The 27,602-nt window shown below is 42.0% G+C and overlaps 1 protein-coding gene across 1 annotated transcript in view; it reads left to right on the plus strand.

The window, feature by feature from the left end:
- DERA (deoxyribose-phosphate aldolase) overlaps nucleotides 1–27,602 on the plus strand; it is a 332,278-nt gene that overhangs the window by 138,407 nt on the left and 166,269 nt on the right. Inside the window, exons 5-6 of the mRNA XM_069228473.1 lie at nucleotides 3,361–3,495; nucleotides 24,887–25,015. Coding sequence (XP_069084574.1) covers nucleotides 3,361–3,495; nucleotides 24,887–25,015 — 264 coding nt within the window. The remainder of the gene's footprint in view (nucleotides 1–3,360; nucleotides 3,496–24,886; nucleotides 25,016–27,602) is intronic.

A 27,602-nucleotide genomic window follows, 5' to 3' on the forward strand; every position in this document is an offset into this window, starting at 1 on the left:
CTCTCTTTTAAAATGGCTGTCTGCACAGCTGAAAGAATTTTCTGTATGGAGGAAAATGATGAAGTTTAACAAAAACAGAAAGCCATGAATCCCCAATCCATGTTGATGTTCCCTGCCACTCTGCAAGTGCTTCACAGCTCCTGAGCCCTTTTCTTTAACACTACAGAGGAGGCCAAGGACTGGGCTGCAGAGTGGACAAATTTCACCCGCGCCAAAATTGGGTCTTACACAGGCTTCACTCAGCATAGTATGGCAAGAATGTCTGCTGAAAGGTGACACATCTCAACAGCTATTGTAATATCTTTAATCTGTTGGGAGGCTGCAAGGTAGCACATTTCTAAAGGAAAAGGGGATGCCAATCCCTTGCACTTGTTGCATAATTTATGTCCAAGAAAAGTCACAGTCTGCAGGCAATTTTAGGCTTTTTTATATTAACTTTGTAATTGTGTGATGTTAGAAATGTCATTGTCCAGCCCATCCTAGTTAGGTGTGCATCTAAGGGCCTGATTTATATTTTGGCGGACAGACGTTGTTCCTCTGGAGTCAGAGTATATTACCCCGCCCACCCGATGGAGTATTTCTGCCGTGGCCAAACTTAAGGTCCACCTGCATGTAGATCAGGTGGGCAGATCACTGTGTTGGCGAGGGGGGAACTCTGTTGTGGTACCCAACATATAAATGAGGCCTCAAGTCATCATCTCAGAGCTCACGTGCTGAGAATAGACCAAGGCTATTTTTGTACCCCATGGGTAATGTTTTGAAGGACTATTGAGCTCCTACAAAGTTGAAGGTGGTTAGATATTCGCTTTCAGGAACTATATTTTGACTAACAAATCCATTGGAGATACCCAGGGTTGTCTTATTTTTTTTCCAAACTAGGTTTGTCATTAAACCTGTGATGCTGGTATTCTAACCTGCTTAAGTTTGTATCGGTGTGTTTAAATTTCTATAATCAAATACTATTATGTATGATCCCTCTAGTTTTAGCACAGGAAAAAGAGGAGTGTTTATTGGTGAAAGACAAGATGCTATAATAGCCTGATATTGTAATTGATTTAGTACTGCTTGAAAGGCACGATTCGCATCTGGCTTCGTGGGATATTTAACCTCTGCTAGGGTTCACTGTGTAAGAGAATGACATACGGAATAGAATGTTTATCCAACCCCTGTTGATTTCTGTATAATGCTGGGGCTTGTTTAACATCCCAATCTTATGCATAAACTTCCCGTATATAGAGCAAACCAACCATACATCGGGGGTGAGTGCAAACAAAACAAAATCTCTTGATGGAATTGTTTAGAAACTCTTTCAAACATAAATTAGATTATTGGATCTGTTTGACCAATCAAGGGAATCAATCAAAACTAAACTAAATATTAGTAAATAGTAAGAGGAGTACTCAATGCTAGGATTCCAATAAAATATGTATATATGTTCATGTACGTGTACAGTCTTTGAAACCAATAACACATATAAATCAAAATCACTAGCAGTTTTTTCAATGATGTTTTGTCAATACAAAATTCACAAACATTATCAAACATTTTTATACAATTTCCTCGTTGGGTCACCTAGACATTTATTACATAACAAGGTTATAAAGTTTTTCTATAAGTGTTTCTGAGAGTAGACCTTGCAGTATTGAAAACACCACACAAGCAAATCACATAGACTATACCTGGAGTACATGTGGTATTTATATCTAATTTTAAAGGTTGATGTGGTGGAAAAGGTCAACTTTTCGGTCTCCTAGTGGATCAAACCCATGAGACCATCTTGGGAACACAAGAAACTGAATAGGACTCTTTGTGAAAAGCAAAAAATTCATACAATGAAAGGTGTTTTTAAAGACTGTGGAAATTGTACAAAAAAAATGTTAAGTTCATTGGAGTACCCAAACCACAATCCATAAAGCACTGTAAAACGTATGTATTGGGCAATGCACATGCATAGTACTGTCTAAGAAAACATGGGGTGGACTAATTGCGTTGTTCCAAACAAGAGGAAAAAATAAGTAGCACCACAGTTATGATTAAGAACAAAAAAATGTGCCACAACACTATTTCCTTATGCCTATGAAACGTTTGGATTTTACACAGACATAAGTTGTGCGTGCAAATCCCAAACAAGGACAAGGTATTACTCAAAATCTTTAGAAAAAGACAAAGAAACGCTTTTTTTAGGAGCAGATAAAACATCTAATGACTTAAAATTGAAAAAAGTTCAGTGGGCAAAAATGTTTTTTTTTGGTGAGCTGCATTTCCAAAATCTTTTGAACCGTGAATTTTCGTTTGAAAATACATAATTTAAAAAACTGCTAGTGATTTTGATTTATACAAGTTATTGACTTTCTAAGACGGTACACACTTACATTACTATATAACAGGCGCGGCCCGTCCTTTAGGGTGAAGGGGCCACGCCCCCCCCCCACCTTTTGCCCCCCATGAAGAGTGTCTGCCAGGCTGAACAAAGGTCAGCCTGCCAGACACCCTTCATTTTCAGATCAGACAGCCAGGAGTGAGACATGCGTGATTTGTGCAGACTCCTGGCTGCCTGAGCTGAACCTTGGTGGGCTGAGGAGGTCACAGCTCCTATGTGCGTGACCTCCTTGGCTCAGTAAAGGTGCCTCGAGGCCCTCCCCTGTGTGACGAGGAAAGCGTCACCCATTGACACTCGCCCTGGGCGCTTCAGGTTTAAGCCCTGAAGCGCCCAGGGCTAGTGTCAATCAGTGACACTTCGTCACAGAGTGGGGTGGGGTCAGCAGTCTCACTGACCCCATCCCACTCTGTGATGAGGCTGGGACTGCTGCCTTCCCTCATTTGTTGAGGGAAGGCAGCAGTCCCAACCCTCCTGGGACCTCGAGGCTGGAGGTAAGTGTGTGTGTGTGTGATATCTTAAAATGAATGTTTGATGCGTGCATGCATGTTTGAATGTTACGAGTGTTAATGGATGTGCGTGCGTGCGTGTTTGAATGGTATGAGTGTTGTTAATGGATGTGCGTGTGTGTGTGAAAGAATGAGTGTTTGTGTGCTTCCTGCCCACCCCCCTCCCTCCTAAAGCTGCCGGCCGCCACTGCTATATAAACATAGTTTATTATAACTCTAGCACTGAACACACCTCTTACTATTGACTGCATTCTATTATTTTTTATTTTGATTGGTTCACTTGTTTGGGTTTATTTGAAGAACCATTTCGTTTTTATGATTACTTTCCCACTACAAAATGTTACTTATTGATCCTTTTATCTATCACTTCTGAAAGGTGATATCATAGATAAACTGTCTGTCTTCAAACACTTTGTGTTTGCATATCTATTGCTGTCTCTGGATGCAGATGTTCACATTTTATTCTCTCTACAGTGGCTACTGGTTTTCCAGCTGGACAGACTCTGCTAAAAACTCGGCTGGAAGAGGTTAGATTGGCAGTGGAGGATGGTGCTTCAGAGATTGATATTGTGATTAACAGATCATTGGCGCTAACTGGCCAGTGGGAAGGTAAGTGTACAGAGCTAGGAGAGAAGATAACATCTAATGGTTTAGTTGCCCAACTTGGAACCCAAAGAACTGGGTTATTATCCCAGCTGTGCAGTTAATGCAGTGCAGGACATTTTATCATCCCGTGTGTAAAGTAATGTAAATATGTGTTGCCAATATGTAAACTAAAGAACTGTAAAGTGATCAAGAACCGTATTTCTGAAATCTGTTCTTCACAGGACCCCACCGTCAGTGCTATTCCCTGCACAGCTCCTTGCGTTTGAGGAGTTCCTGCTTCAATAAAGTGTCCTCTGTAAAGTACCTCACTTCTACTTGGGTATATAGAAAATACTTAAAATAGATCTATTCGCCACAATAGACAAAGAAGTGTGAATTCAGTAGTACGACTAGGGATTGAAAGAATGCAAAAACAAACTAAAAGGGTTAGATGCAGTTGTTTCCTCAGAGAGGAGAGTGTGGCCTTGGGTATGTTTTGTATATTTGGTCCAGCGTTCAGTTGCCTTTCACATCTTCGTAAACGCACCGATTTCAGACAATGTAGTTGTCTCCTGGTAATTTTCATTTTGGTGCAGCTGTCAATGACGGGGGTTTCGATTCACTACCAAACAACACTGCTAATGCCATATATACAATAGCAGCAGCAAGGTACTATTAATAATGGGGAATAAAGTAACCTAGCCACAACAAAGCATTGCTCCAAAATATTCGAGCTGTGAATATCTTCCCTACAGCTAGACAGGACCCCAGAACACGTGTTTTTAAAGTTTTTTAAAAGAAGCATTCCAGAGGCACGTGTGCCCCGTTAAGAATTTCCACACAAGTGTGTAGTGGGTACATTCCTGGAAAGCATGCAACAGTAGTTAAAAAACGATGTTCCCCAACTTTCATTTTTGTTAGGTATTAACATTCTTAAATTAAACTTTTTAAAATTAAACCCATCTAAGTTAGAGATGCAGGATCCATCCTCAAGAATTAGTCTTCGCTAAGAAGCTCTCTGGCCATCTGCCCTAGGACGCTGCCTCGCTCTTGTGAAAATAGTTGAAAACCTGGGTTTGTTAATGGACTCTAATCTTTTATTTAATCCGCACATTTCTGCAGTGAGAAAAGCCTGCTTCCTCAGCCTTCACATTCTGAAAATAATGTTTCCTTTCCCTAGAGGATCCCGATGTCAGATACATTTGTACACTACAGGATTTCTGTAATTCAGTTTTCCTGGTGCCTCCCAAGAATAGAATAGAATTAATAAACTGTGTCAATCCCGAATGCTACAGTGAGGATCATCGTTAAGTTTTCGAAGTTCAAGAGAGAGTCTGTGCACCTTAAACAGCTTCAGCGGTATCAGCACACGAGGAAAATGAATTTAATGTAATTTAAATCAGCATGTACAGCCTGTAAGATCTAAAAGAACAAAGGATCTCCATTTCTGAATAAAAAAAGTGTAAATAATGCTCCAAACCCGTGCCTTATGTTCACAGTCACTGGCTGTTTTTTTTCTCATTCCAAAGGGCAATCCAAGAAGATTGAGGGAGAGCTGTCAGAATTGCAGGTCTGAGCTCTGGAATAGTATCCCGCTGAATATCAGTTCCGCACCCCCTTGCTTAATTTTCGCAGCAAATTGGAAAGCGTGGCTATTCTCCTTATAGTATACAGAGCATCATGCCGACAGTTTCGCTTTGATGGATTGCCAAATGCTATTCCTGAGGATTTGGTAGGATTAGACTGTGTACCTGGAGGGGAGCGCCAAGAGGTTGGTAGTGACTGCATGCTGCGCTTTATAAGTGCTCCTGGATAAAAATGCTAAACAAACAATGGTTTGAGGCAATCCGGGATCTAGGAATATTTTGCACAGTCCTACATTTTTTCAAAGCAGACCTCTCGAGCAATTTATGTACAACAAATGATCTCAGGTAGTTATAAAACTAATTGCTCAAGACCGCTGCCATGTTTCTACTTGCAACAACAAATTATTTGAAATATGAAGGGCTCATTGGGGTCTTTTTTTCAGATCGGACACCCTAATCGCACGAAAGTAACACTAGAGGTAGTGTGCCCAACGATGCCATGGACTGATACTACTGTCGTTGTGCTAACACTAGCCCTCGTCCTGAGCTGAGTTCTGACTGGTTTATTTACAATATTCAGGCCTCTGTCCATGCGCAGGCTTCCACGCACTGTCCCAGTAATACATGTAGATTAGTGTGTAAGGGTCACGCATTCTGCAAGAAAGTACTTCACTGTAGTAATTGTTTGATATCAAAATGGGCTTCAGTATGAAAAATATTGCTTTTCGTAGAGCTAATCTTGGCAGGGAAACTTTGGGTTCCCAAATCATACAATTTTAAAGATTAAAATATGTTTTGATGCACTTGTCAAGAAATACCGTTAGTGCTCCCTAGGAAATCAGTTTATTCCTAACTTTGTAAAATAAGAAGTAAATTATGCCCAGGCCCCAGCCTCACTCATATTTGGAGCTCTGGTTCTTACTGTTACTATTACTGTTGAAGTGTATACAAGAAAACCATAGCCCACGTGAAATATAAAGTTACGCTGAAACTTACCTCAAGCAATCAAGTTACCCCTACTAAACTCAGGTCGTTTAATAAACAGCCCTCTAAGTGTACATTTCAAGGAAAGGTTAATTCTCGTGCAATCATGTGTTTGTCTTGACAAGGATATAGTCAAAAGACTCCCAAGGCAACAGTTCCTGGAACTTTAAAAAATACGAATTAAGGGACAGTCTACCTTTGTTGTACCATGCTTGTTAATTAACTGAGCAAGCAATAATATGAACTTTAGAATTTCACCCTCATCTCCAAGTATTTTACGTCATTTTCTCTAAATCAGGTCACTTTCTTGCTTTCTTTCCTAACATAGCTTTTAGATGTGCTGAGTAAAGCCACGAGGGTGACATTTTTGGGAAGGAGGCACAAACGAATGACAAATTATGCCTGGAGTGCTCTCGGACAGCTAAAATCAATGTTCAAAAGCCCTTTTTGGTGCCTCGTAGAAGATGCTAGAGTGGGCACCACTGGTTTTATGTTGTCTCCTTTCTTGCACATACTTTTCCTTCACAACTCGTTCCTTTTCCAGAAGTCTGTCTCTGAAAACAAATCGAGTTCTTCAGCCGGTTCTGCGTGTATGATGTGCCCTCGTGTCAATAGATGATTCACGGAAGCTGATTGGTGTCTCCCTTGCAGGCTGGAATGAGGGGGGGAGATTTGTTTTAAAGCAATAAGGCGGTTCACATTAGTAGAACAGCTTGACTGTCTAGAGCAACTAAATCTGGCCGATTGCTCTGAAACAAATGGTTCAAAAGTGCACATCAGTTGACAGAGTAGAAGGTAATTAAAAATACTTGGTATATCCTGATTGGCTTTCTTGTCTCTTTGTGGTCAGCAGTATTGTTCCAGGAAAAGACATATAAATGTAGAATTAACTATTCAATCGAAGGAGCACCTACTGTGGGTACAGAGTATCCCCTGTTGAAGGCACAGCATAAGGCACGCACGTTTTGAAAGTGATTCATAAAATGTGAATGAACGTGTTGTCAGAAAATAAGAACGTTTTGTACGGTAAACAATCCTTTCGGCATGTTTTTGTTTTCAGATATGGATCAACAAAGTGACCAAAGACTTTATTTAAGAATAAAAGAATGAAATTCACTAACGTTACGACAGAGCCAGTGGAGGACTGCAAACCAGTTAGTCTGGGGCAAATGTCCTGTATCTATTCCAAAGCTACTTCTATCACCTGTCGTTAATCCCCACCTCCAGCAACAAGGAAGTGATGTTCCAGGTTTTGGAGAAACCACTTCACCATGGAGGGAAAGTTAGCTGCCTTTGATAGCAGTTCACCAGTGAGGATATCCCTCCCACATTCCTCTTCCACTGCTGGATAAAAAATCTGTGCAACAAGGAAAGTGATTGATACTCAGGAGTGTGTTGTAAATGAAGGAGACTTAAGCACACAGATGGAACTGGACCATGTAATGCATGTCTTTTCCTGAATGAAAACAAGTTCTTAGTACATCTGATGTCTTCAGGCAGGGAATTTCAAAGGGTTGGGGCGGCACCAGAAACATAACCGGCCATCAGCCCAACAATGTAAGCTTTTTTTGTCTCTAGCCAGAAAATGTATTTTCTTCTCAGACTTGTGTGAGCACAAGAAATTCATGCAAGCGTAAGTACTTTGGTCACCTGGTCAGTTGCACTTCTTGCCAGTCCCTTGCCGCACATTCAAGCTTATAATTCAGATTTTTCATCCACTCATGCATGCACTCACGCATATATTCACTTACTTTCTCAGGCACGAGCGCATGACTTCAAATGTATTTAATGTTAAATTCGGCTTAGGATGGAAGTAGCAGTTGCCACTACTGAGGCAATAACTGCATAAACGTTTCCATCGAAAGCAAATTGCTTGACAAGCCTGGGTGCTGTGTCAGTGCTAAGCCAGCACTCAGTGGTATTAAGGTTGCAGTCACTTTGTTGAACCATATCTTATAGCAAAAACACGCTGAAAGAATTGTTTACCCTACCTATAGGGACAGTGGAGGATTATGCAGCTGGCCAGCAAACCTAGGAAAGGCTAAGTCCTAGATCCATGTAGGAGATATTAGGAAATGTACCCGTTTGCCCATTTTCTGCTTGAATTGTCTATTCATAGACCATGCATTGCCTCCAGATTTTGCATTTCCTTTCTTGTACTGTTCTTTTATATCACTTTGTCTTTCAAAGCCGGTGCAACCAAATTGGCAAGCACAAAAATATAAATGCAGTTTTCCTAGTGGGTGTTATTTACTGAACAATTTCACTAACAGCAGTATTGTTGACTAAAGGGAGAAAGAAAAGGCAAAGAAGCATTCAGTGCATGACACCTTTGAAAAAGAAACTACTTGGCGATCAACATTTGTACCCAAAAGTCCAAACAGTTAGGCTTCCAAACTGGTGTTTCAATAGCAGACAATAAACAGCAATCCACCTTATAGCCTCTGACCATATCGTTAATGTGTGCTTCCGCGATTTGTGGCAGTTGAAAACTCGTGGGAGCAAATAGTGCGCAGGTGATGTTTGCGGACATTGGAACACCGTATGCTATCCCTATTCCTAGGTGTTGTATTCAGGGATAGGTCCATCATTATCTGCCCCTTAATGTCTAAAACGTGTGAAGCTCTTGAGGCGAAGTGGGCTAATGGACATATCGAGGAAGGTAATGATAATATATGTTTTTAATTATTATTTCGTGCTGTACTTTTGGTTATATAACTGCTTGAATAATACCTATTATTGTTACTTAACATACGGTTCTCAATCTACCAACCTCAGAACCTGAAAAAGTCTTTATCAGTGCTTGAAATGGAAAAATAGAAGTGCAGGTACCAAAGAACCTGTTTGTTTCTGAGAAGTGCGGGTACTCTCCAATTAAAAGTATTATGTTTTTTTGGATAAGTGCAGGTACTCCGTACCAAAGTACCTGTTTGTTTCTGAGAAGTGCTCTCCAATTAAAAGTATTATGTTTTTTTTTTTATAAGTGCCGGTACACTCCCTCTCGAAATAAAAAAAAGTGCTGGTACTCAATACCGGATGGTGCCAGCCCATTTAAAGCACTGGTCTTTATAAAATTTTAGTTTGTTTCCTTTACGTTACGACCTTTACAGATTGGATACTCTGTCATAAACGTGACGGATGTCCCCCCCGCAGTTTTACAAGTTCCGTAGGATATAATGGAACTTGTAATACGGCAGACAGGATATCCGTCTTGTGTGTGACTGGCTATCCCATCCGCCAATGTTGTAATCAAGCCCTATATATGTCAATGGCAGGTGTTCACCCCAGATGGTGTTAAAATTAAACTGTTTCTATGACGAGTCGTAATGCGGAAGACATTCCAATTACCTGATATTTTAGTTACTGAGGTTGTTTAGGGTGACTTCAGTGCTTAATTTGTGCAAGTATTTGGTAGTATTCGGCACTAATACTTACAAGCAAACACTGACACTTGCTTCTCACAGTTCACCAAATGGTGGTGCTCCAAGTCTAATTTCTAACAGAGTTAATCAGTAGAAAGATTAGCAATTCTGCATAGTTTTGAACAAATATTAAACCTAGTCCAGCCCGTTCCATATGCATTGTTACAGCATAAGCTGACCTGGAAATGTCCAAAAAGTCCCTCTTTTGTGAGTGCGCTGTTAATAGTTAGATCGAACACTGGCATTGAGGCAGTGCTGACTTGCGCAAGTGGTGGTGGCTTCCCAAAAATTACCTTCGGCCCTTGCACTTCTTGTTATTTTTTTTATTTTTTTACAAATACAACACTTGGTGACTTGTGTTTATTTTTGTTTTGTCTAAAGACTTTACTTTGGTGAAATTAAAATGTTGTGTAATTTGTTAGTAGAAATATATATAAGAAGTCAATGCAGTAGCGATCATTTACTTTTTATAGGTCACTTACTGCAACTCTTAGACACTCCCTGTAAATGATGCAAATACAAACTAGAGGCATTGTATTTAATGACTCCCTGTATCAACTTTAAAAAAATGTTAGCGGGCGTTGCCAACCTGTGTTTGGATAGTATGATCTGCATTTTGTGCCAGATTATAGTGGTGAACCATTATCTCACTGAGCCACTAGGGGAGCCTGATGCTCCCATACAACATCCCTTTCCCTAACGTGAATTGTTCATGTTATGTGCACAAAGATACATAATTAGGTTTAGAGCATATACATTTTCTTTTACTTAGCATGCTACATTTAAGTTCTTTGTTAACCCACATTATCTAGCCCATGCTACAACCTGCACAATAGTATTGATTACTTTACAGATGACCTCTTGGATTTGCCAATTATTGAGTGCGCCTACCACATATAATCCCACACTGGCCCAATAGGCACACTGACCTAGTAAGCTACACCCTGTTACAGCTGACATATAAGTATTATTCATGTCACAAGTGATAGTTTTTGGGTCCCACACGCATAATCTGTCTTTGATACCAAACCTTTGAGATGCTTGTGACCCAGACACACTGACATTCATTTGTACATTTATTCACTCACTCAGAAACTGACTCAGATATTCACACAGCTCTTCACTTTCATACACAACTCACTCACACTCCTATGTATCAGAACAGTGGTTCCCAATCTGTGGTCCGGGGACCCCTGGGGGTCCGCAAAGCCTTCTCAGGGGGTCCGCGAGAGCTTAGAAAATTAAAAAATATTAACAAATATTGACAACTTAGGCCCCCTGCTTCCAGTAATGACTCAGGCGGGGGTCCCCGGATTCGAATGATGATTCAGTGGGGGGTCCCTGGGTTCCATTAATGTTAAAGTGGGGGTCCAAGGAAATCAAAAGGTTGGGAACCACTGTACTAGAATACCCAGCCAAAACTCTCAGGAACACAGCCACACTAACACTTATAGATTTATTCTGATGTAGACACCCTTTCTACAGTTAGACATACATGTTTGTTCAATCACTCAGACATGAACAAAGTCATTTAGATAGTGACATGTCTAAATACAGTAGTAGTATTATTATTATTCAGGAAATCTGCAATTCGTAGAATATCTGCTTGCACTGAATTTATTTATAGTGTGTCCCTCACAGTTTCAAAGTTTCTAATCATGCGGTAGCCCCTAAAGTTACACCTCACATACCCACCAGTTCTTGCTGTCTCTCCACGGCTTCTGTTCTTGCAGCTTCCACTCGCTTTTTGAGCCCCTGAAGCCTCTGGTCCTAGAGCTTGTGTTCGTGCTGTGCTCTCCGTGGACTCTTCTTTTAGAGATCCCTTCTCTATTAGCACCACGCCGCCTTAGCTGTTAAAGGTCACCTTTTCTATGTGGCCTCCAAAAGCTCAGCTATAACCACTTCCTATTGTTCAATGGCCCTCACAGTTTTAGAAATCACACAAAAGGTGATGGGAGGATTGCGTGCTAGTGGTCTAACCTCTGCAGTTGCTCGGGGTAGCATTCTAACCTACTGTTCTTCACCCACTGTGCCACTCTAGACAATGGTCTGCCTTATGCAAATCAGACCTGCCCATGCATCTCATGGGAACAGTCAAACCCTAAACTACCTGACGGGCCCCCCCCCCCAGTAGGGAACATAGGCAACTTCAGACTAGTTTCCACCTAAGGCTAAGCCCAGACATGCATCCTTTGCTCACTGTGCCATAGGATCCAAACCATACCTCACTGATGAGGCCTAACAAATGCTTCCAGTCCCAATTTAAACCTACTGATAATCTGCCAGGCCTAACTGATTTTACACCAGAAGAAGATCCCTCCATTATCACTGCTTTTCCCTCTCAAAGTATCTATGGCAGCGCTTCTGCTCATGCTTGACTGTATGAAGTTCAGAAAAGATTTGAAGAACAACCTGTTTCACCCCGCACATGCATTGTAAACTATTAAAATTCAGTTACTCCACTCTTCGTCTTCCTTATTGTAGGAAATCTGGCTTGGAATGACCCAGGACAGATGGGGAGTACGGTTCCCAGTTGTATTGACTGAGGTATTTCGTACTGGTGTTCTGGGGACCACTTTCTCTTTACCCCACATCTGAGAACCAACTACCCCTTTTTAGCACTTGACCTTCAGGGTAGCAAGACAGAGCAGTCCACGGCTTACTCAGTGGAGGTGCTCTGACATTCAGAACTCAGCAATGCAACCAACAGAACTCAATATTTTGGTGTCTGTCAGTGCTTTTTCTTTAGCTCTGCTAAATGCTATGCACAAATTAACAATTACATTAAAAAAAGAGAGATAGTAATGCCTATGGTACCACCCTCTGAAAGGCCTCACAGCCAACAGGGGTTATACACTGATAAAATGTCCAAAGATTTGGTAACACCTTAAACCTGCTGCTCTTATTGAACACTTAACTGAGTATTTACCAACAAGTGCTGTACCCTAAAAAGCAATACCTCTTGACACAGCACAACGGCCCTACTGGCTTTGTCAGGGTGTCACCACAGCAATTAAAGGCAAAATGTATAGTCAAACACAGCACAAAACAATATTGAAATAGTTCATGAAGGCACCACAGTTTAACAACATAAGACAATATATGCAGTGATTTACTGTCAACAACATGGATGTCAATAAAGTCTTTCGGATTCAAATACTGCAGTATGAGAGTGTATATAACCTGTAACCTGACTGGAAGAAGGGCATGTGTATAAGAATCCATTTGGATAGAGGGTGTTTGAAGTCACACCCACAAATGTTAACATTTGTAGAACATCCTTGCAGTATATCCATCAGAGAATGATCACTGTTCAGTTTGCTTGGTTTCATTAAAAAAAAATAGTACTTGAAGTGTGATCACAGAACCCAACAAAGAAATTACAGCTTTATCAACCTAGTTGTCACCTCTGATGTGTTTAACAAATAATAATTGAAACCTTCTCCTTTCTGAGCTCTGATTCAGCAAAGGAAGACGGGACAAACTGCCATAGTGCACCATGGTTTACCATCACAAATTGTTAATATTGTTGAACAGTTATATATTCAATTCTCTCTCTAAATTTACACCTGTCTCTGAATCTGCGCAATCCATATCATGAGCACCTTCAAGAAATCCTCCTCTCCTTGTGACCTCTGTAAAGTGAAAGTTATTTACCTCGGCCTCCCAGACTAACACCAACCAGTGTCAGACAAATTAACTCCTCTTTGCCCTGGGGAACTGTTCCTAATGCCCTCAAACATGCTTTTAACATACTACAACAGATTCTGATAACTTAGTAAACTGCAGACCCATCTTCTGCCTTCAGAATATTGCAAAAACACTTGAAACTGTCGTTGCCTGCCAAATATCTACCAATTTGGAAACCATTCACCTGCTAAGTGACTTCCAACCAAGCTTTAGACCCCAGAAGGGCACAGAGATCACCTAATAAAAAGAAGGGAAGAACTTAATAACTCTTGAGGCCAGTTTTATTCATATGTGCTCATTCTCTCAGCACTTTTAGACACCTGGTATCTATCACCGGACACTAACTGAAAGACTCACAAACAAGTCAACCTTCCCACCCAACCTATCTACATTAATAAATGGCATACATCCTACATCGTCACTGACCCACAGATTTTTTTTAAGTTAAATAGATTTTGGTTCTTGTATTCTTTCATATATGTATGGTATCACATTTCTATTTATGCAGTAGTTTTTTCAACAGTTCTTACTTTATACATACATTCTTGTGCTCATATAATATTTGAAATATACTCAACAATGAATTTAATTTGCGTGACAATGCAGAACTATAGACTAATATAAGTATAAAAATGCACCTCCCCACTTAAAATACTGTTCGAAATGGGGTCGTTGGTTGACAGTCAGGTTACCCCCTGTTCAAGCAAGGACCCTCACTCTAGTCAGGGTAAAAGAGAATCACCCTCAGCTAACCCCTGCTTACCCCCTTGGTAGCTTGGCAGAGCAGTAGGCTTAACTTCAGAGTGCTAGGTGTAAAGTATTTGTACCAACACACACAGTAAATTAATGAAAACACTACAAAATGACACAACACAGGTTTAGAAAAATAGGAAATATTTATCTAAACAGAACAAGACCAAAACCTCAAAAATTCACCATACGCAAGTCAAGTTATTAATTAAAAAGCAAAAAATGAGTCTTTATGTAGTTTAAAACACACACTGACACTGTTGGCGTGAAAATGTACATTGGGTGTGTCAAAAATAACCCCGCACGGGCGAGTGTGCGTTAAAAAGGGCTTGCGATGCATCAATTATACTCACGAGCGAGACCTTGCATCGTTTCTCCTTTCGTTGGGTTGGGGCGCTTCGTTTCTGCTCTCCGCAGGAGAGTGATGCGTCGATCCGGTCAGCACTCGGGTCCGGGCAGGCCTTGTGTTGTTTTTACACACAGCGGTGTTTGTGTCACAAATCCAGCTGCACAATGATCCGAAAACCAAGCAGCGCGGGTTGCGATCTCCCAGCCTCCATCAGCGATGCTCTGCATTGTTTCTCCAGCTCCGTGCGTCGATTCTTCGGTCGCTTTTCCGGCGAGTGTCGATTTTCAGCAGCAGATCTGAGTCGTGTCGATCTTTTCCCCACACGGCGTGCTGTGCGTGGATTTCTTCCTCTTTGGCTGCCAGCTTCTCCCTTCAGGGTCCCAGGAACTGGATGGTCACCACAGCGCAGAGTAGGAGTCTCTCTAGAGAATCCAGGTGTTGGCAGACTGAAGTCTTTGCTGTCCCTGGGACTTCAAACAACAGGAGGCAAGCTCTAAATCAAGCCCTTGGAAATCTTCAGAAGATGGAAAGCACACAAAGTCCAGTCTTTGCCCTCTTACTCTGGCAGAAGCAGCAGCTGCAGGATAGCTCCACAAAGCACAGTCACAGGCAGGGCAGCTCTTCTTCCTTAGCTCTTCTCCAGGCAGAGGTTCCTCTTGAAGTGTTCTCAAGTCTGTGGTTTTGGGTGCCCTTCTTATACCCAATTTCTCATTTGAAGTAGGCCTACTTCAAAGTAAAGTCTCTTTGGAATGTGAAATTCTGACTTGCCCAGGCCAGGCCTCAGACACTCACCAGGGGGTTGGAGACTGTATTGTGTGAGGACAGGCACCACCCTTTCAGGTGTGAGTGACCACTCCTCCCTTCCCTCCTACCACAGATGGCTCATCATGATATGCAGGCTACACCCCAGCTCCCTTTGTGTCACTGTCTAGTGTGAGGTGCAACCAGCCCAACTGTCAAACTGACCCAGAGAGGAAATCCACAAACAGGCAGAGTCACAGAAATGGTATAAGCAAGAAAATGCTCACTTTCTAAAAGTGGCATTTTCAAACACACAATCTTAAATTCAACTTTACTAAAGGATGTACTTTAAATTGTGAGCTCAGAGACCCCAAACTCCACATGTCAATCCGCTCCCAAAGGGAATCTACACTTTAATCATATTTAAAGGTAGCCCCCATGTTAACCTATGAGAGGGACAGGCCGTGCAACAGTGAAAAACGAATTTAGCAATATTTCACTGTCAGGACATATAAACCACATTACTATATTTCCTACCTTAACCATACACTGCACCCTGCCCTTGAGGCTACCTAGGGCCTACCTTCGGGGTGTCTTACATGTAAGAAAAGGGATGGTTTAGGCCTGGCAACTGGGTACACTTGCCAAGTCGAATTTACAGTTTAAGACTGCACACACAGACACTGCAGTGGCAGGTCTGAGACATGATTACAGAGCTACTTATGTGGGTGGCACAACCAGTGCTGCAGGCCCACTAGTAGCATTTGATTTACAGGCCCTGGCACCACTAGTACACTTTACTAGGGACTTACTAGTAAATCAAATATGCCAATCATGGATAAACCAATTACATACAGTTTACACAGAGAGCATATGCACTTTAGCACTGGTTAGCAGTGGTAAAGTGCTCAGAGTTCAAAAGCCAACAGCAACAGGTCAGAAAAAATAGGCAGGAGGCAAACAGATTGGGGATGACTCTGCATGAACTAAAAAGTCTAACAAATACCAACACTCATTCCAGACTACACTCATCCACACTTATGACATACACTCTCCCAGAAACCGCGGAGAAGAATTTGTTTTGTACAGTTTGGGCTCAATAACGAGACCACTTTTCATTTAGTCTTCCACTCAGATGCCTTAATCTGTGGTCTCCACATAACAGTGGTCGACACACGTTTCGGTGGCTTCCAGTTTCTTTACACCACCTTCATAAGGACCTATAAACAATGATCATCTTGCTACGCCAACCAATCGCAGATGATAACCACAGTACTTAATGAAGGTAAGGCATCTCAAAGGGCACCCATTTCTCTTAGTGCATTCAAAATCCAGTATCCATTGATTCTGTTGATGCCACACCCAAAAAGGGGATTGCTCTTTCCTTACATCCAGTCTCCCTCAATGGTAAGGTGACTTTTCATTTGGTCGCACTCCCACCACGGGTCCTCCTCATGGAAAAGGTGCGCCCGGGATCAATTAACTGAAAGACTGTGTGTATCGACTGCAATCAGTGGGTCAGTATTGTTGTAGCCTACTTTTTTCTTCCAAAACTGCATGCAAAAGTTCAAGTTAGGCCCCTTACTGTCCAGAACAGCCAACATGCCTGCGCCTACTGGCTCTTCCATTCAATATTTTTATGGCAGCCCTCTCCACCATCCTAGACTCCTGCAAGTTGGGGTATCACACTTACACAGGTGACACTCAGCCCCACCTCAAGCTCAAGGTAGAACATGATGACTTTCTCAACCTGGACTATTGCCTTTCTGGTGCACAGATGAATAAAAATTAATTAGCTGTGCCTGAATGGTGACAAAATGTAAATCCTTCTTCTGGGTCCAGTCAACTTTGTGCCCCACCCTCTTCCTTGGCCAGATGAACTGGATTTCCTGCCCAGCACTCTGGACAAAGTGCATAATCCGTGTGTATTCCCAGAATCATATACATTCCCTCCGCATCCCATTGAGCAATACAGCCCTCCGATTTAAGAATTAAGGGCCAGATGTAGGTAGATATGGTTTTGCGACTTGCAAATTGCGGCGACTCGCAAACCATATGCAGAATGGTGTCCATGACACCATCTGCGAATCGCTAGGGGGTCGCAAAGACCCACCTCATTAATACTAATGAGGTGGGTCGCAATTTGCAACCCCCTTGCGATTCCCTGCACTCACAGGGATGGTGGCCTGCTGGAGACAGCAGACCACCATGTCTGTGACTGCTTTTTTAATAAAGCAGTTTTTTTTTTTTTGTACTGCAGCCCGTTTTCCTTAAAGGAAAACGAGTTGCAATACAAACGAAAAAATTAAACCATTTGGTTTCATTTTTTCAGAGTAGGCAGTGGTGAATTGGACCACTGCCTGCTCTGAAAAAATATTTTTGGCGACATTCACAAAGGGGAAGGGGTCCCATGAGGACCCCTTCCCTTTTGCAAATGAGTTAGCACCCACTTCACATGAGTGCTAACTGCGAATTGCTTTGCGACCGCGTTCGCAGTCACAAAGCAATTCTGCATTGCGGTGCGAATCACAAATAAGAAGGGATCACCCCTTCCTATTTGCGAGTCGCATTCCCATTTTGCGAGTCGGTACGACTCGCAAAATGGGAATGTGCATCGCAATGCCCGTTTTGCATGGCGCAAACTGCGAAATTCGCAGTTTACGCCATGCAAAACGGTTCCTACATTTGCCCCTAAGAGTCTAGTTCAGTCTTTTTCTGTTTCTATTAGAATCCAACAACCATAGATATTTTATCAAAATCCTGATTTCCTATACTGTCCTATACATTAAAAGAATACTCCCGGTGTTGTTGGTTTTTTATAAGCTACCACTTATTAGGAATTCTTCTCCAGCTTATCCCCTCTTACTCCTTGTTTGTATAATAATCTACTCTACTATAATCTAAATAGCGCATAATACGACCCTCTTTTGATGCTAATCACTATTGTTATTCACATATCACACTTTGGTTGACCCTACTCTACATTGTTGACCTGCAGAACAGAGCCTATAACTCCCATATGACTAAGACACTAAACAAACCTTTAAAAAACGAATCCTAAAATGTCAGTAGTGTTTCGCACTGCTCCTGTGTAGAAAGATCAGTCTCAAGAATTGATTACTTTCTGACCATGGTACACATATTTCTCAGAAACATTTACTGTATCGTTGGAACTGTATGAAGAATCAAGCAATAAAAAATAATACAAAATGGGGGAATTTGCTAATACACCATTACTCACAGATATTCAAAGTTATCCTGACCTTGTCAATTCTTGCCTGAACTAACAAAAAAACTAATAATGATGGATTGATAGGTTAATTGAATATTTTAAGGAGCGTTTTTTGTCATATATGTATATTTTTATAATATGTCTTTTTAAAGAAGAAGTAGTTGGCCCAACGTTGTCAAAATAAATCCAGGCACAAATAAATGTAAACTGAATGCAAAGATTATGAGAGCTATATTTGATATTTGAAGAAAATAATTTTTAATTGTACTTTTGACAGTTTAGTTGTCCTGCTCCAAACACCTTTATTGGTGTTCGTGGAGGTAAAGTGTAGTTGACTATACAGACTCAAAAGATGGGCGTTACCTCCCTTCCCCTTGCTCCTTTTTAGGGAATATCCTACCCAACCAATTGAGACTGGAAAGTGACTACCAGAAATTCAGAAGATCCTTAAAAATACATCTTTTCACCCACACGTTGGGCTGGTAACCATACCTCACTTCTTTGCTCTTTACATGTTTCTTCAGTCTTGCTAGGCCAGGCACCCGTTGCCCGCCCACATCTCCCACTGGCTTCCGCACTCTGTCTCTTTAAGGCTTTGCCACCTTTTGGGACCGATTTGAAATCTCGACGCCGCACACTGTAGCTCACTGACTGGCTTTACACTGCTTTAGCTTCTCCTCAGCATATCCCCGTCAGTTGTCCCTGCCAAAGCACCCTGTGGCTACCATTCAGCGGTTTGCAGTGCTTTACAAAAACTCAACATTTTTGATAATTTTGCCTTCCTTTTCTTCTCACTTCTTGACAGATGACTCTTAACCTGTTTTTAGTGGCCTGTAAACAGAATACAATTAAATAAATATGCATCAAGCAGTTTATGGATGTGAACATTCCACTTACGTAGTCAGATAATATTTTTGGAGGTTTGCAGCTGAGGTGGGGTCAGCGTAATACTCTTGAAGGGCACAGTAGAAATTGACAGCTGGCCTTTAAGATTTACAAAAATCAAGGTGGTTCCCATCAAGGACATCATGGCTGATGTGACGTGGGTTTCAAAATAGAATATGCTGGTGTAGAAATTACAGATGGAAGCGTGGCCTCCCTGAACTATGGGTTTTCAGAAAGGTATATTTATTTGGGCTACAAAATAGGTGCCCAGTGCATGTTGCTTTCAAGGCAGCTCTAACTTTCTCAGCTTCACTTCGCGCTCGGCATCTTTTCCGTCACTTCGCTCTTCACGTGTTCGTCACCGTCGCAGGTTCACATACTGGCAGGCGACTAACCGGAGCATGAAGGGATGAAGGACCTCCCCTCCTCGCCCCCCCCAGTAGCGCTTCAGGCAGAAGGTTAGGAGGACAAGCGGCGTTTGCATTGTGCACGTGAATCGAATGCAACTTTACTGCAAAAGTTGATTGAAACCATAGCCATATCACATAATAATGTGGATGGCAAATAATTACATTCCACATAAATACAATTTAAACACTTCGTTACAGAGTTTACTGTTACAAGATCAAGTATTTCCTAGTCCTCTGTTGCCATAGCCAATCTTTCGCCAGCCGCTTTAAAAAAATGATATATATATATATATATATATGTACATATATATATATATGTATGTATATATATATATTTATGTATATATGTATATATTTTTTAGCAAAACCTGTGGCATAACACTTTTGAGTCCTCCTAGATCAGTCGCCCTTCTATCTGTGCGTGCACCATACGTGCAAATTCCTGACATAAACAATATATTCTCTTTCGGGCAGTAATGACTTATATATGCACAAGATAAGGCTCAAGATTTCAAATTTAATTCTGAAAAGCCTGCAGAAGACTTTTTGTTTGCGAGCGAATTTCAGAGATTTCTGACTTAGTCAAATGGCAGTGGCAAGAACAGGAGTCTTTTGCACATCTAAAGAACTTCTTTTATTGAGGCAATTATAGTTGTGTAGGTGAAGCTTAACATCAACCTTAAATACCCCCATACGTTTATTCTCCGCTCTGGACCGGCTATTTTCTGCGGGAAATAATCTCTGGAAGTAATTTCTATTTCATGAACTGCACTATTTGCTTGAGAGAAGGGATTTCCAATTTTGAATGAATTCTGCTCAGGGCAAAGGTTTACTTTTAAATCCGTCAAGTTTTTATCTTGTGCACATTCCTTTAGCTTGCTATAAAAGATTTTAGCATAGGCTCTTTCAGCTTCCCACGGGGCCTTCTTGTATTCCCCAACCCTGGGCACAACTTCCGGCACGGCTTACTCTTTTACCATTCATCTATTTTTTCTTCAAATTTCCCTGCACATCTTCACCGACCCTTCCTTAAACCGTGATTTCCCAGCACCCTTGTTGGCCCCTTAGATTTAACTATACAAGCCTAGTATCAAAGTATCCCTCGGCGAGCATATCATGACTTAAGTTGATGCTGTCAATGCCAGTTGTCCCCCGACAAAACGGGAAGACCTACCTATTTAACACTACTGTTTTCTATTTACGATACTTAAGTGCTTGCTCATTCCACCTAGTTCTCTTATTTTTCTCTGCCCCTGTAAACTAGCCCAGCAGCGCAACTGGTTGAGCTCTTGATGCAGCAGAGGTAAATGGAGGTTTTTGTATAGTTACACAAGCTAGCAGAGGGAAGTGACAATTCTCAACACTCAAGATCATGCCAACATTATTGAAACTCTTTGAGGATTGCACGGTGAGCAAACTGTAGATATTGTTAACACTGAAGTCTCTCTTATGATATTGCCCTTCTAGCCCTATTTGGGAGTTCTCAAGACGAAAAGTTGGGTTGTGAGCTCAATATTTCTGGCAGGGGAATTTTTAGGAAGCAGATTTGGGTCCACCACCCATCTATCCTCTTATTTATATGCAAGCCCACCTGGAACTTTGAGGGCGCAGATTAAGGCCCACTGAATTCCAAAGAAAGAAGCATTCTTTAAAAGAAAGATTTTACTTGTGTTATCTTTAGCAAACATTCGGTAGGCACGCATCCATCTTTAACAGTTCCTAAATTCTTGTGAATGCTTCTTGTTGTTTGTGGTCACAGCTTCTATTCAATACCTGTTTAGCAGGATGCTAAGTTTTCTCTCTTAAGAGGGGCTATATGATTGGCTCCCAGCTCTCTGGCCAGACGGGATGATAGCAACACATTCAGTTTGCTTACCACCATTATTGTCTCAGCCATCCAGTGGCGTAATGACACTTGAGGTGGGCCCCCTGCAAAATAATTGGAGAAGTCCTCATCTGACCTCACTCAGGAGCTCTCAGGCCAGGGTACTGTGCTGAGGGGACCCCCCGGACCTCAGCCCCCTATCCAGCACTGCAGGGGCTGTGGGGGGGGGGGCTTTGTTATGCCACTGCTGCCAGCTCTCCTCCTTAACATTTGTCCCAGCCAATCAGAAAACAGCACTATTCTGGTGCTCCTCCTCTTCACAGAGAACCTCTCTGTCCCATTTTGCTATCGATTGGAACATACTTTAGGGCTTTAAAATGCAGTGAGACACAAGAATTCAGGCAATGGGTAGCTGAAGCAGTTATCACTTTAATATATGTCCTTCTTTATCCTTTGTCCCAGCTCATGAGAGCACATCATTGTCATGGAACTCGTCCAGCTCTCAGGTTTCATTACCATTATTCTTTCCCACCAACAGGACTGGGATTTTTGAGGCAGGGTTGAATTTCTGACTGCTGCAAGGATTAATTTAATGGTAGTAGTATTCAGTTTTTAAACAGCTGCACCTCTGATGGGTTCACTAGTAACCACCCTATTGGAAGATGTGAACGCAAGCCAGTGCTTTATGAGCTCTGTTCAGTCTGTTATTTCATTTTCAGAGTATTCCTTGCCTCTTAACCATTTGCTTAAATGGCATTTAGCTTGCAGTTATAGCACAGCTTGGTTGAGTGGCCCATGCCTCTTGTGTGAGTGCCCGAGATGCAGCAATGTTATTTTGCACAATTTACTTCACTTCACCTGCATGATATTATTCTAGGAATTTATTGTAGGAGTTGTTTGCTTTACTTAGCCTTTCCTCAACATGTAATTAGTACATTTTGTCCAAGGCTAGGAACACAGCACACAAAGTCCTAGTGCTTGCGTTGCCCATTCAGGCGACAGCTTCTAACAACTAGACATAGCACTGCATGGGAGCTGTGCTTCTAACACAGTGTGGGTATGTTATATAAATAATGCATTGACCTGAAAAGGGCATGGGGGCATTCCATCTGTGACCATCTTAGTATGAATGCTATTTTCAACATGCAGCTCTGCTGGTGCTAATCTACAAGCTTCCTGAGAGGGTTGCCATCTACATCACAGGATGCCAGGTATGGGGCTATGGCTGATTCTTAGATTGGGCAGGCAGAAGGGTACACCCGCTATGCTCTCCGTATAGTCTTTGGGTTAGGTAGGAACCTCTAGAACTCATTTACCATGGTTGTATTGTTCATTATCTTTACCATGTTCATGATTCTGGTCGCCTTGCTTTGTTTCATCTGCCTAATTATAAAAGCTCTTTATCTTTATGCAATAAATGCATTGGAAACCTATCTTGTATCGCTCTTATGTTTCGCCTGGGTATGCATAAGTAATATAATGAAAGGGTGAGATCTGTTTTCACAACTTCACTGGGGAGTCGGTGTCATGTTCAGATTGCCATAATCACCCCTCACACCTGAAGGTTTGGGGGTGAAGGTGAGGCACTGTGAGTTTGCCAGGATTTGGGCCGTGGTTTCTGACAGTGTGGAGGACTTAGTCTCCCACATTCTGAAGTTGTGCCTTTGTAAGTACACAGTCCTATAATCTTAGTAGAAACCGTATAACAAGGCTGGCTCCAAACCCAATAGGAGAGGAGGAATTCACCAGCACTGGTTTAGGGGATGGATAAAGGGTTTTCCTTCACCCATAGCCTGGCACTTAGTATAAAATTGGACCCACAGACCTCTCCTCAGAGCACCTCTGAACCTGTGAGGAACCCAAAGGACTGCCCTGCTGTCTGAAGGACCTAAAGGAGTACTAGACTTCCTTGTCTTGATTCCTGGACCCCAGAAGTGACTCCAAGGGTCAGTTGCACAATAGTGATAGAGAAAGCTTCTAGAAGCCTCTCTCCATACAACTGCCCAGTGGACCAGTTCCACCTGGACCCTGCTACTAGCCTCTGTTGGAATGCGTTCTAACCCCCAGTCTTGGACCCCTGGCTGTTGTATTCCTCCTGTCCCCAAACTCAAGAATTGGGACTTAAAGAGAAACCTTTAGCAAACTTTCTGCTTCAAGAGCCAACAGACAGTGGGCCTGCCATTAAAGCCACAGCTCAAGTCATCAAATTGCTGTTCGGCCTCTGCTGTCTGGCTTGCCTGCTTTTGGAGATCTGACTTCCAGAAAAGTGTTTAAGTATGAACACGGAGGGCTTCACTGGGATCAACGCCGAGCAACATCTGATCACTGTCAAAGCATTCCTGGGCATGGATTTCATCCACTTGGAGCTTTTCCACTTTCGTCGATGACTGGACTAGGACCCCACTCTTCAGCAACATGCCCTCATTGAGCCCCGCTTCATATCCAGGTTGCCCTGCAGACAATTCATGTTTTCTCTATAAAAGATTCTTAGTCAGAAGTTAGACTTTCCACTGGGACAAGCCTAGTCCCTGTATTCGTCACGTGCTCCATCGCATGACCAGATACCCATTGTTGGTGCTTTGTAGTTTCTGGGGCAATTTTTCGTTTTTTAAACTTTAAAAATTCATGTCTCCACTCTTACATATACATATTGGATTTTTGTCATTTTTATATCATTGTACTTATTACAATATTCCTTTTTAAAAAAAAATTGGTTTGAGATTTTCATTTATCATATTTAAACTTGATTACTGTTTGGGTACTTTATAAATAATGTACACATTGCCTCTACGTTAAGTCTGACTGCTTTGTGCCAAGCTACCAGAGGGTTCAGCACAGGTTTATGCCAAGCTATCATAGTGTTAAGCAGAGGTTTATTTAGTGACTTTAGTGGTTCACCCTGACAAAGGTTGTAATTAATACTTCAGTTTCTTACATCAGGTACCCTAAAGTTTCCTGCTTCATAGCCAGAGGGGAGCACAATAGAATAGTATTTAAATATATTTCTATTGGTAAGTTAGTTGATTGTTGTCCAGTTTATCAGCAGTTCTCCATGGCTCTGAAATGTCTCCATAACTTCAGTCAGTCCTGGGCCAGAGGCCGCTGGATTAACCAAGTCTATTACAAGTTCAACTTCATAGAGGGATAGTCTATCCCCCAGTCCTAACCAGCCGGATCCAATGTTCAGTGCAAGAAAAGGGCAAGTATTGAACTTAATTTGTAAGTTAATGAAAACATCAGATACTTGAACTTGCTCACAGATGTCTTGGTACATGATAGCAGTCCCAGAATTCAAGGACCATATCTTTGAATGTAGAAGGAACACATTTACAAAAATGTTGGCAGGTTTTTATTTTACAGTCCACTTGGGCTTTAAATTGGTAAGAACCACGTTAATTGTTGCGTAAAACTGCTTAACTACACACCAGCCAATGTAATGCATAAGGTGAGTCTTTGTTGTTCAAAAGCTTCAGATCAACTTATTAAAAAATAATTATTTAATGCAGATGGTCTCACATATCAGTAATGTTTTGTCTTTTAGCCCTGTATGATGAGATCTGTAAGTTCCGCAAAGCCTGTGGAGAAGCTCACATGAAAACAATCCTAGGAACAGGAGAACTGGGCTCCCTCACCAACGTTTACAAAGCTAGTCTTGTGGCTATGATGGCAGGTAATGTTCTTTTTGTTACTGTTGTGTTTCTTGCTTTACTTGCAGTAAATTTTCACATTCTCAGTTTTGTACCTGTACAAATTACATATTTGTATAGCCAGCTGTATTAGATTGTGAGATCAGTTTAACAGTCCAAATGGGAATGCTTTATTTTTAACCCTTTATCTCCACCTGTGTACTAAGCAGCCATCTCGGCTCAATAGCCAAAATGTGCATCCATTTGGGGTGATGAAGAAAATACCAAATCCAGGAGCACCCCTCTTAAGAGACATTCCGGTCCCTGACCAATGGATTGGCAAAATATGCATAGCAATTTCCCTTCTCTTCCCTGAAACCTCCTACTCCTAAACTATCACTTATTATTACTCATAGAATCTATCCACCAAACATGTTTGGCCCACTCCTCTCCGATACGACCGCCCTCCCACTCTGCACCTCCTACCACCACCAACACACTTGCAGATTCTCAGCATGATTTCTTCAGTGGAACACTTCCCCACCTTTCCTATCTGATGCTGTCTCTACATTTCTCCCCAAAATAATAAAGCTTCTTGCCATAGCCTTTTTTACTGTTTATCCATTATTCTACTCACTTTAACCAGTCCATCACTGACTTTACCAGGGTTTCTTCAGATTTGCTTTTGTTCTTCTACCTGAACAAAACCCACCAAACCTTCCCCTCCGGTCAGCTACTTCCCAGCCTGCCCTCCCTTTTTTTCTGCAATAGTCTAACAACTCACCACTATCTATCTATCCTCTTTCAATCTCCTTAGGAAATATGTATGCAATTTTCATTATGTTGAAATCAGTATGTTTGCCTTATAGTAATTGGTTCCATATAAAGTTTACCATGCTTCATTTGAAATTGAATCTTCTGCATGTTAACTACCAAATGTGTAACATGTGCTTATGTATACTCATTATGTAGGTAAAGGGTGTTAGAAATGAAAGTAGTTCCTTCATTAAACACAGTAAAATGATGTTAGGCCTGGCAGCCATAGGGTGGTTTTCCCTCAACGTTTTTGCCTTCCGCCTCCATTTCTGATGATCTAGTTTTTGCTGGCCTTGTTACTCTGCACACTGTACCACTGCTATCCAGTGCTTAAGTACATGTGCTCCCTCCTTAAAAAATGGTAACATTGGCTCATCCCAATTGGAATATTTAATTTTCTTATAAGTCTTAAGTACAGTAGTACTACATGAGCCTAGGGCCATTAAATCAAATACGACTAGTGGTACCGTAGCGCTTATTGTGCCACCTGCTTAATTAGTCCTTTGAACATGTCTCAGGCTCGCCATTGCAGCATGTGTGTGCAGTTTAGCACTGCAATTTCAATCTGGCAAAGTAAACGTTTTGCCAGGCCCAAACATTCCTTTTGAACATATATGGCACTCCTAGGGTAGGCCATGGATATCCCAGAGGGCTGGGCACAATGTGTTTGAAAGGCAGGGCATGCGCTTTCAAGTTTTACATATCCTGGTAGTGAAAAAAAATCTTATATAAAGTTTTCACTACTGCAAGGCCTACCTCTCCCATAGCATAACATTGGAGTTACCTTCTTATGTTTTATAAGTGTAATTTCTAAATGTGAATAGGTAATTAGTGCATGTTTGGTGTCTGGAATCCTAATTTAAAGTCCTAACTTATGGTGATATATTTTTTTAGAAAGTTGGCATTTCCCTGCCTTAGCCATTTAGTGCCTGTAGCCTGTCTCTGGTCACATGACTGGTTGTGGCTGGCAGTTGGGCTTTGTGTGTTTCTTCTACACAGCCACACACAATAGGGAACGTATGTGTGCCTGGATGGACCATCATTGGCAGATGGGAGGGAAGAGCTGGGTATAGCCCAATATACACCTGAATAGGCTGTGTCCTCCCTCCACACAAAGGTCTGCATACCCCCTGTAGTTAGTCTGGAGCCAGGACAGGGAAGGCAGGATGCCTGGGAACTTCAGAGGGAAACCTGTAGAAACCTCTACCCCAATTCAAAGGCACAACTGGGTATAATACTGGACCCCAGACAACACCACTTCATTGCACTTTTGGACCTGTGGACACTCTGCCAGGAAGAAGGACTTCTATGCTGCTGAAGGACCGCCAGTCAACCAGACTGCTGCCTTGCTGCGCTGACCTGCTGCCTCCTGCTCTCATGCTTGGGTGAGAAAGACTGGACCTACATCCCTGAACCCCAGAGTGACTCCAAAGGTTCGTTGGCTGGCCCCCTGACTGGTCTCAGGGACAGAAGGCTTCAACAACATTGTTCCTGCAACTGAACTCTGCCATCTGTGAGTTTACCCTGCCAAGCAGTGGCACCCCAGTCCTAGGCCCTTGAAAGTGGGCCTAAGTTGCTTTTTGAGCCTTTGTGGACCCACTGCATCGCTGCTGCTGCGTGGATTTGGACCGCAACAAAGACCCGCATCCCAGCCTGTCACTGCATTGGAACTGCCATGGTGCGACACATTCTCAGAGCAGGTTCCGCGTCTCTTGTTGATGGCAGCATTGATGACGATGATGGACTTAGCTTTGCAGTTCCTTGAAACAGATGCATCGCCCCAACTGTGTAATGTATCCTGAACTTGGATCCTTG

This window comes from Pleurodeles waltl, chromosome 4_1, assembly GCF_031143425.1.
Source record: "Pleurodeles waltl isolate 20211129_DDA chromosome 4_1, aPleWal1.hap1.20221129, whole genome shotgun sequence".
NCBI lineage: Eukaryota > Metazoa > Chordata > Amphibia > Caudata > Salamandridae > Pleurodeles > Pleurodeles waltl.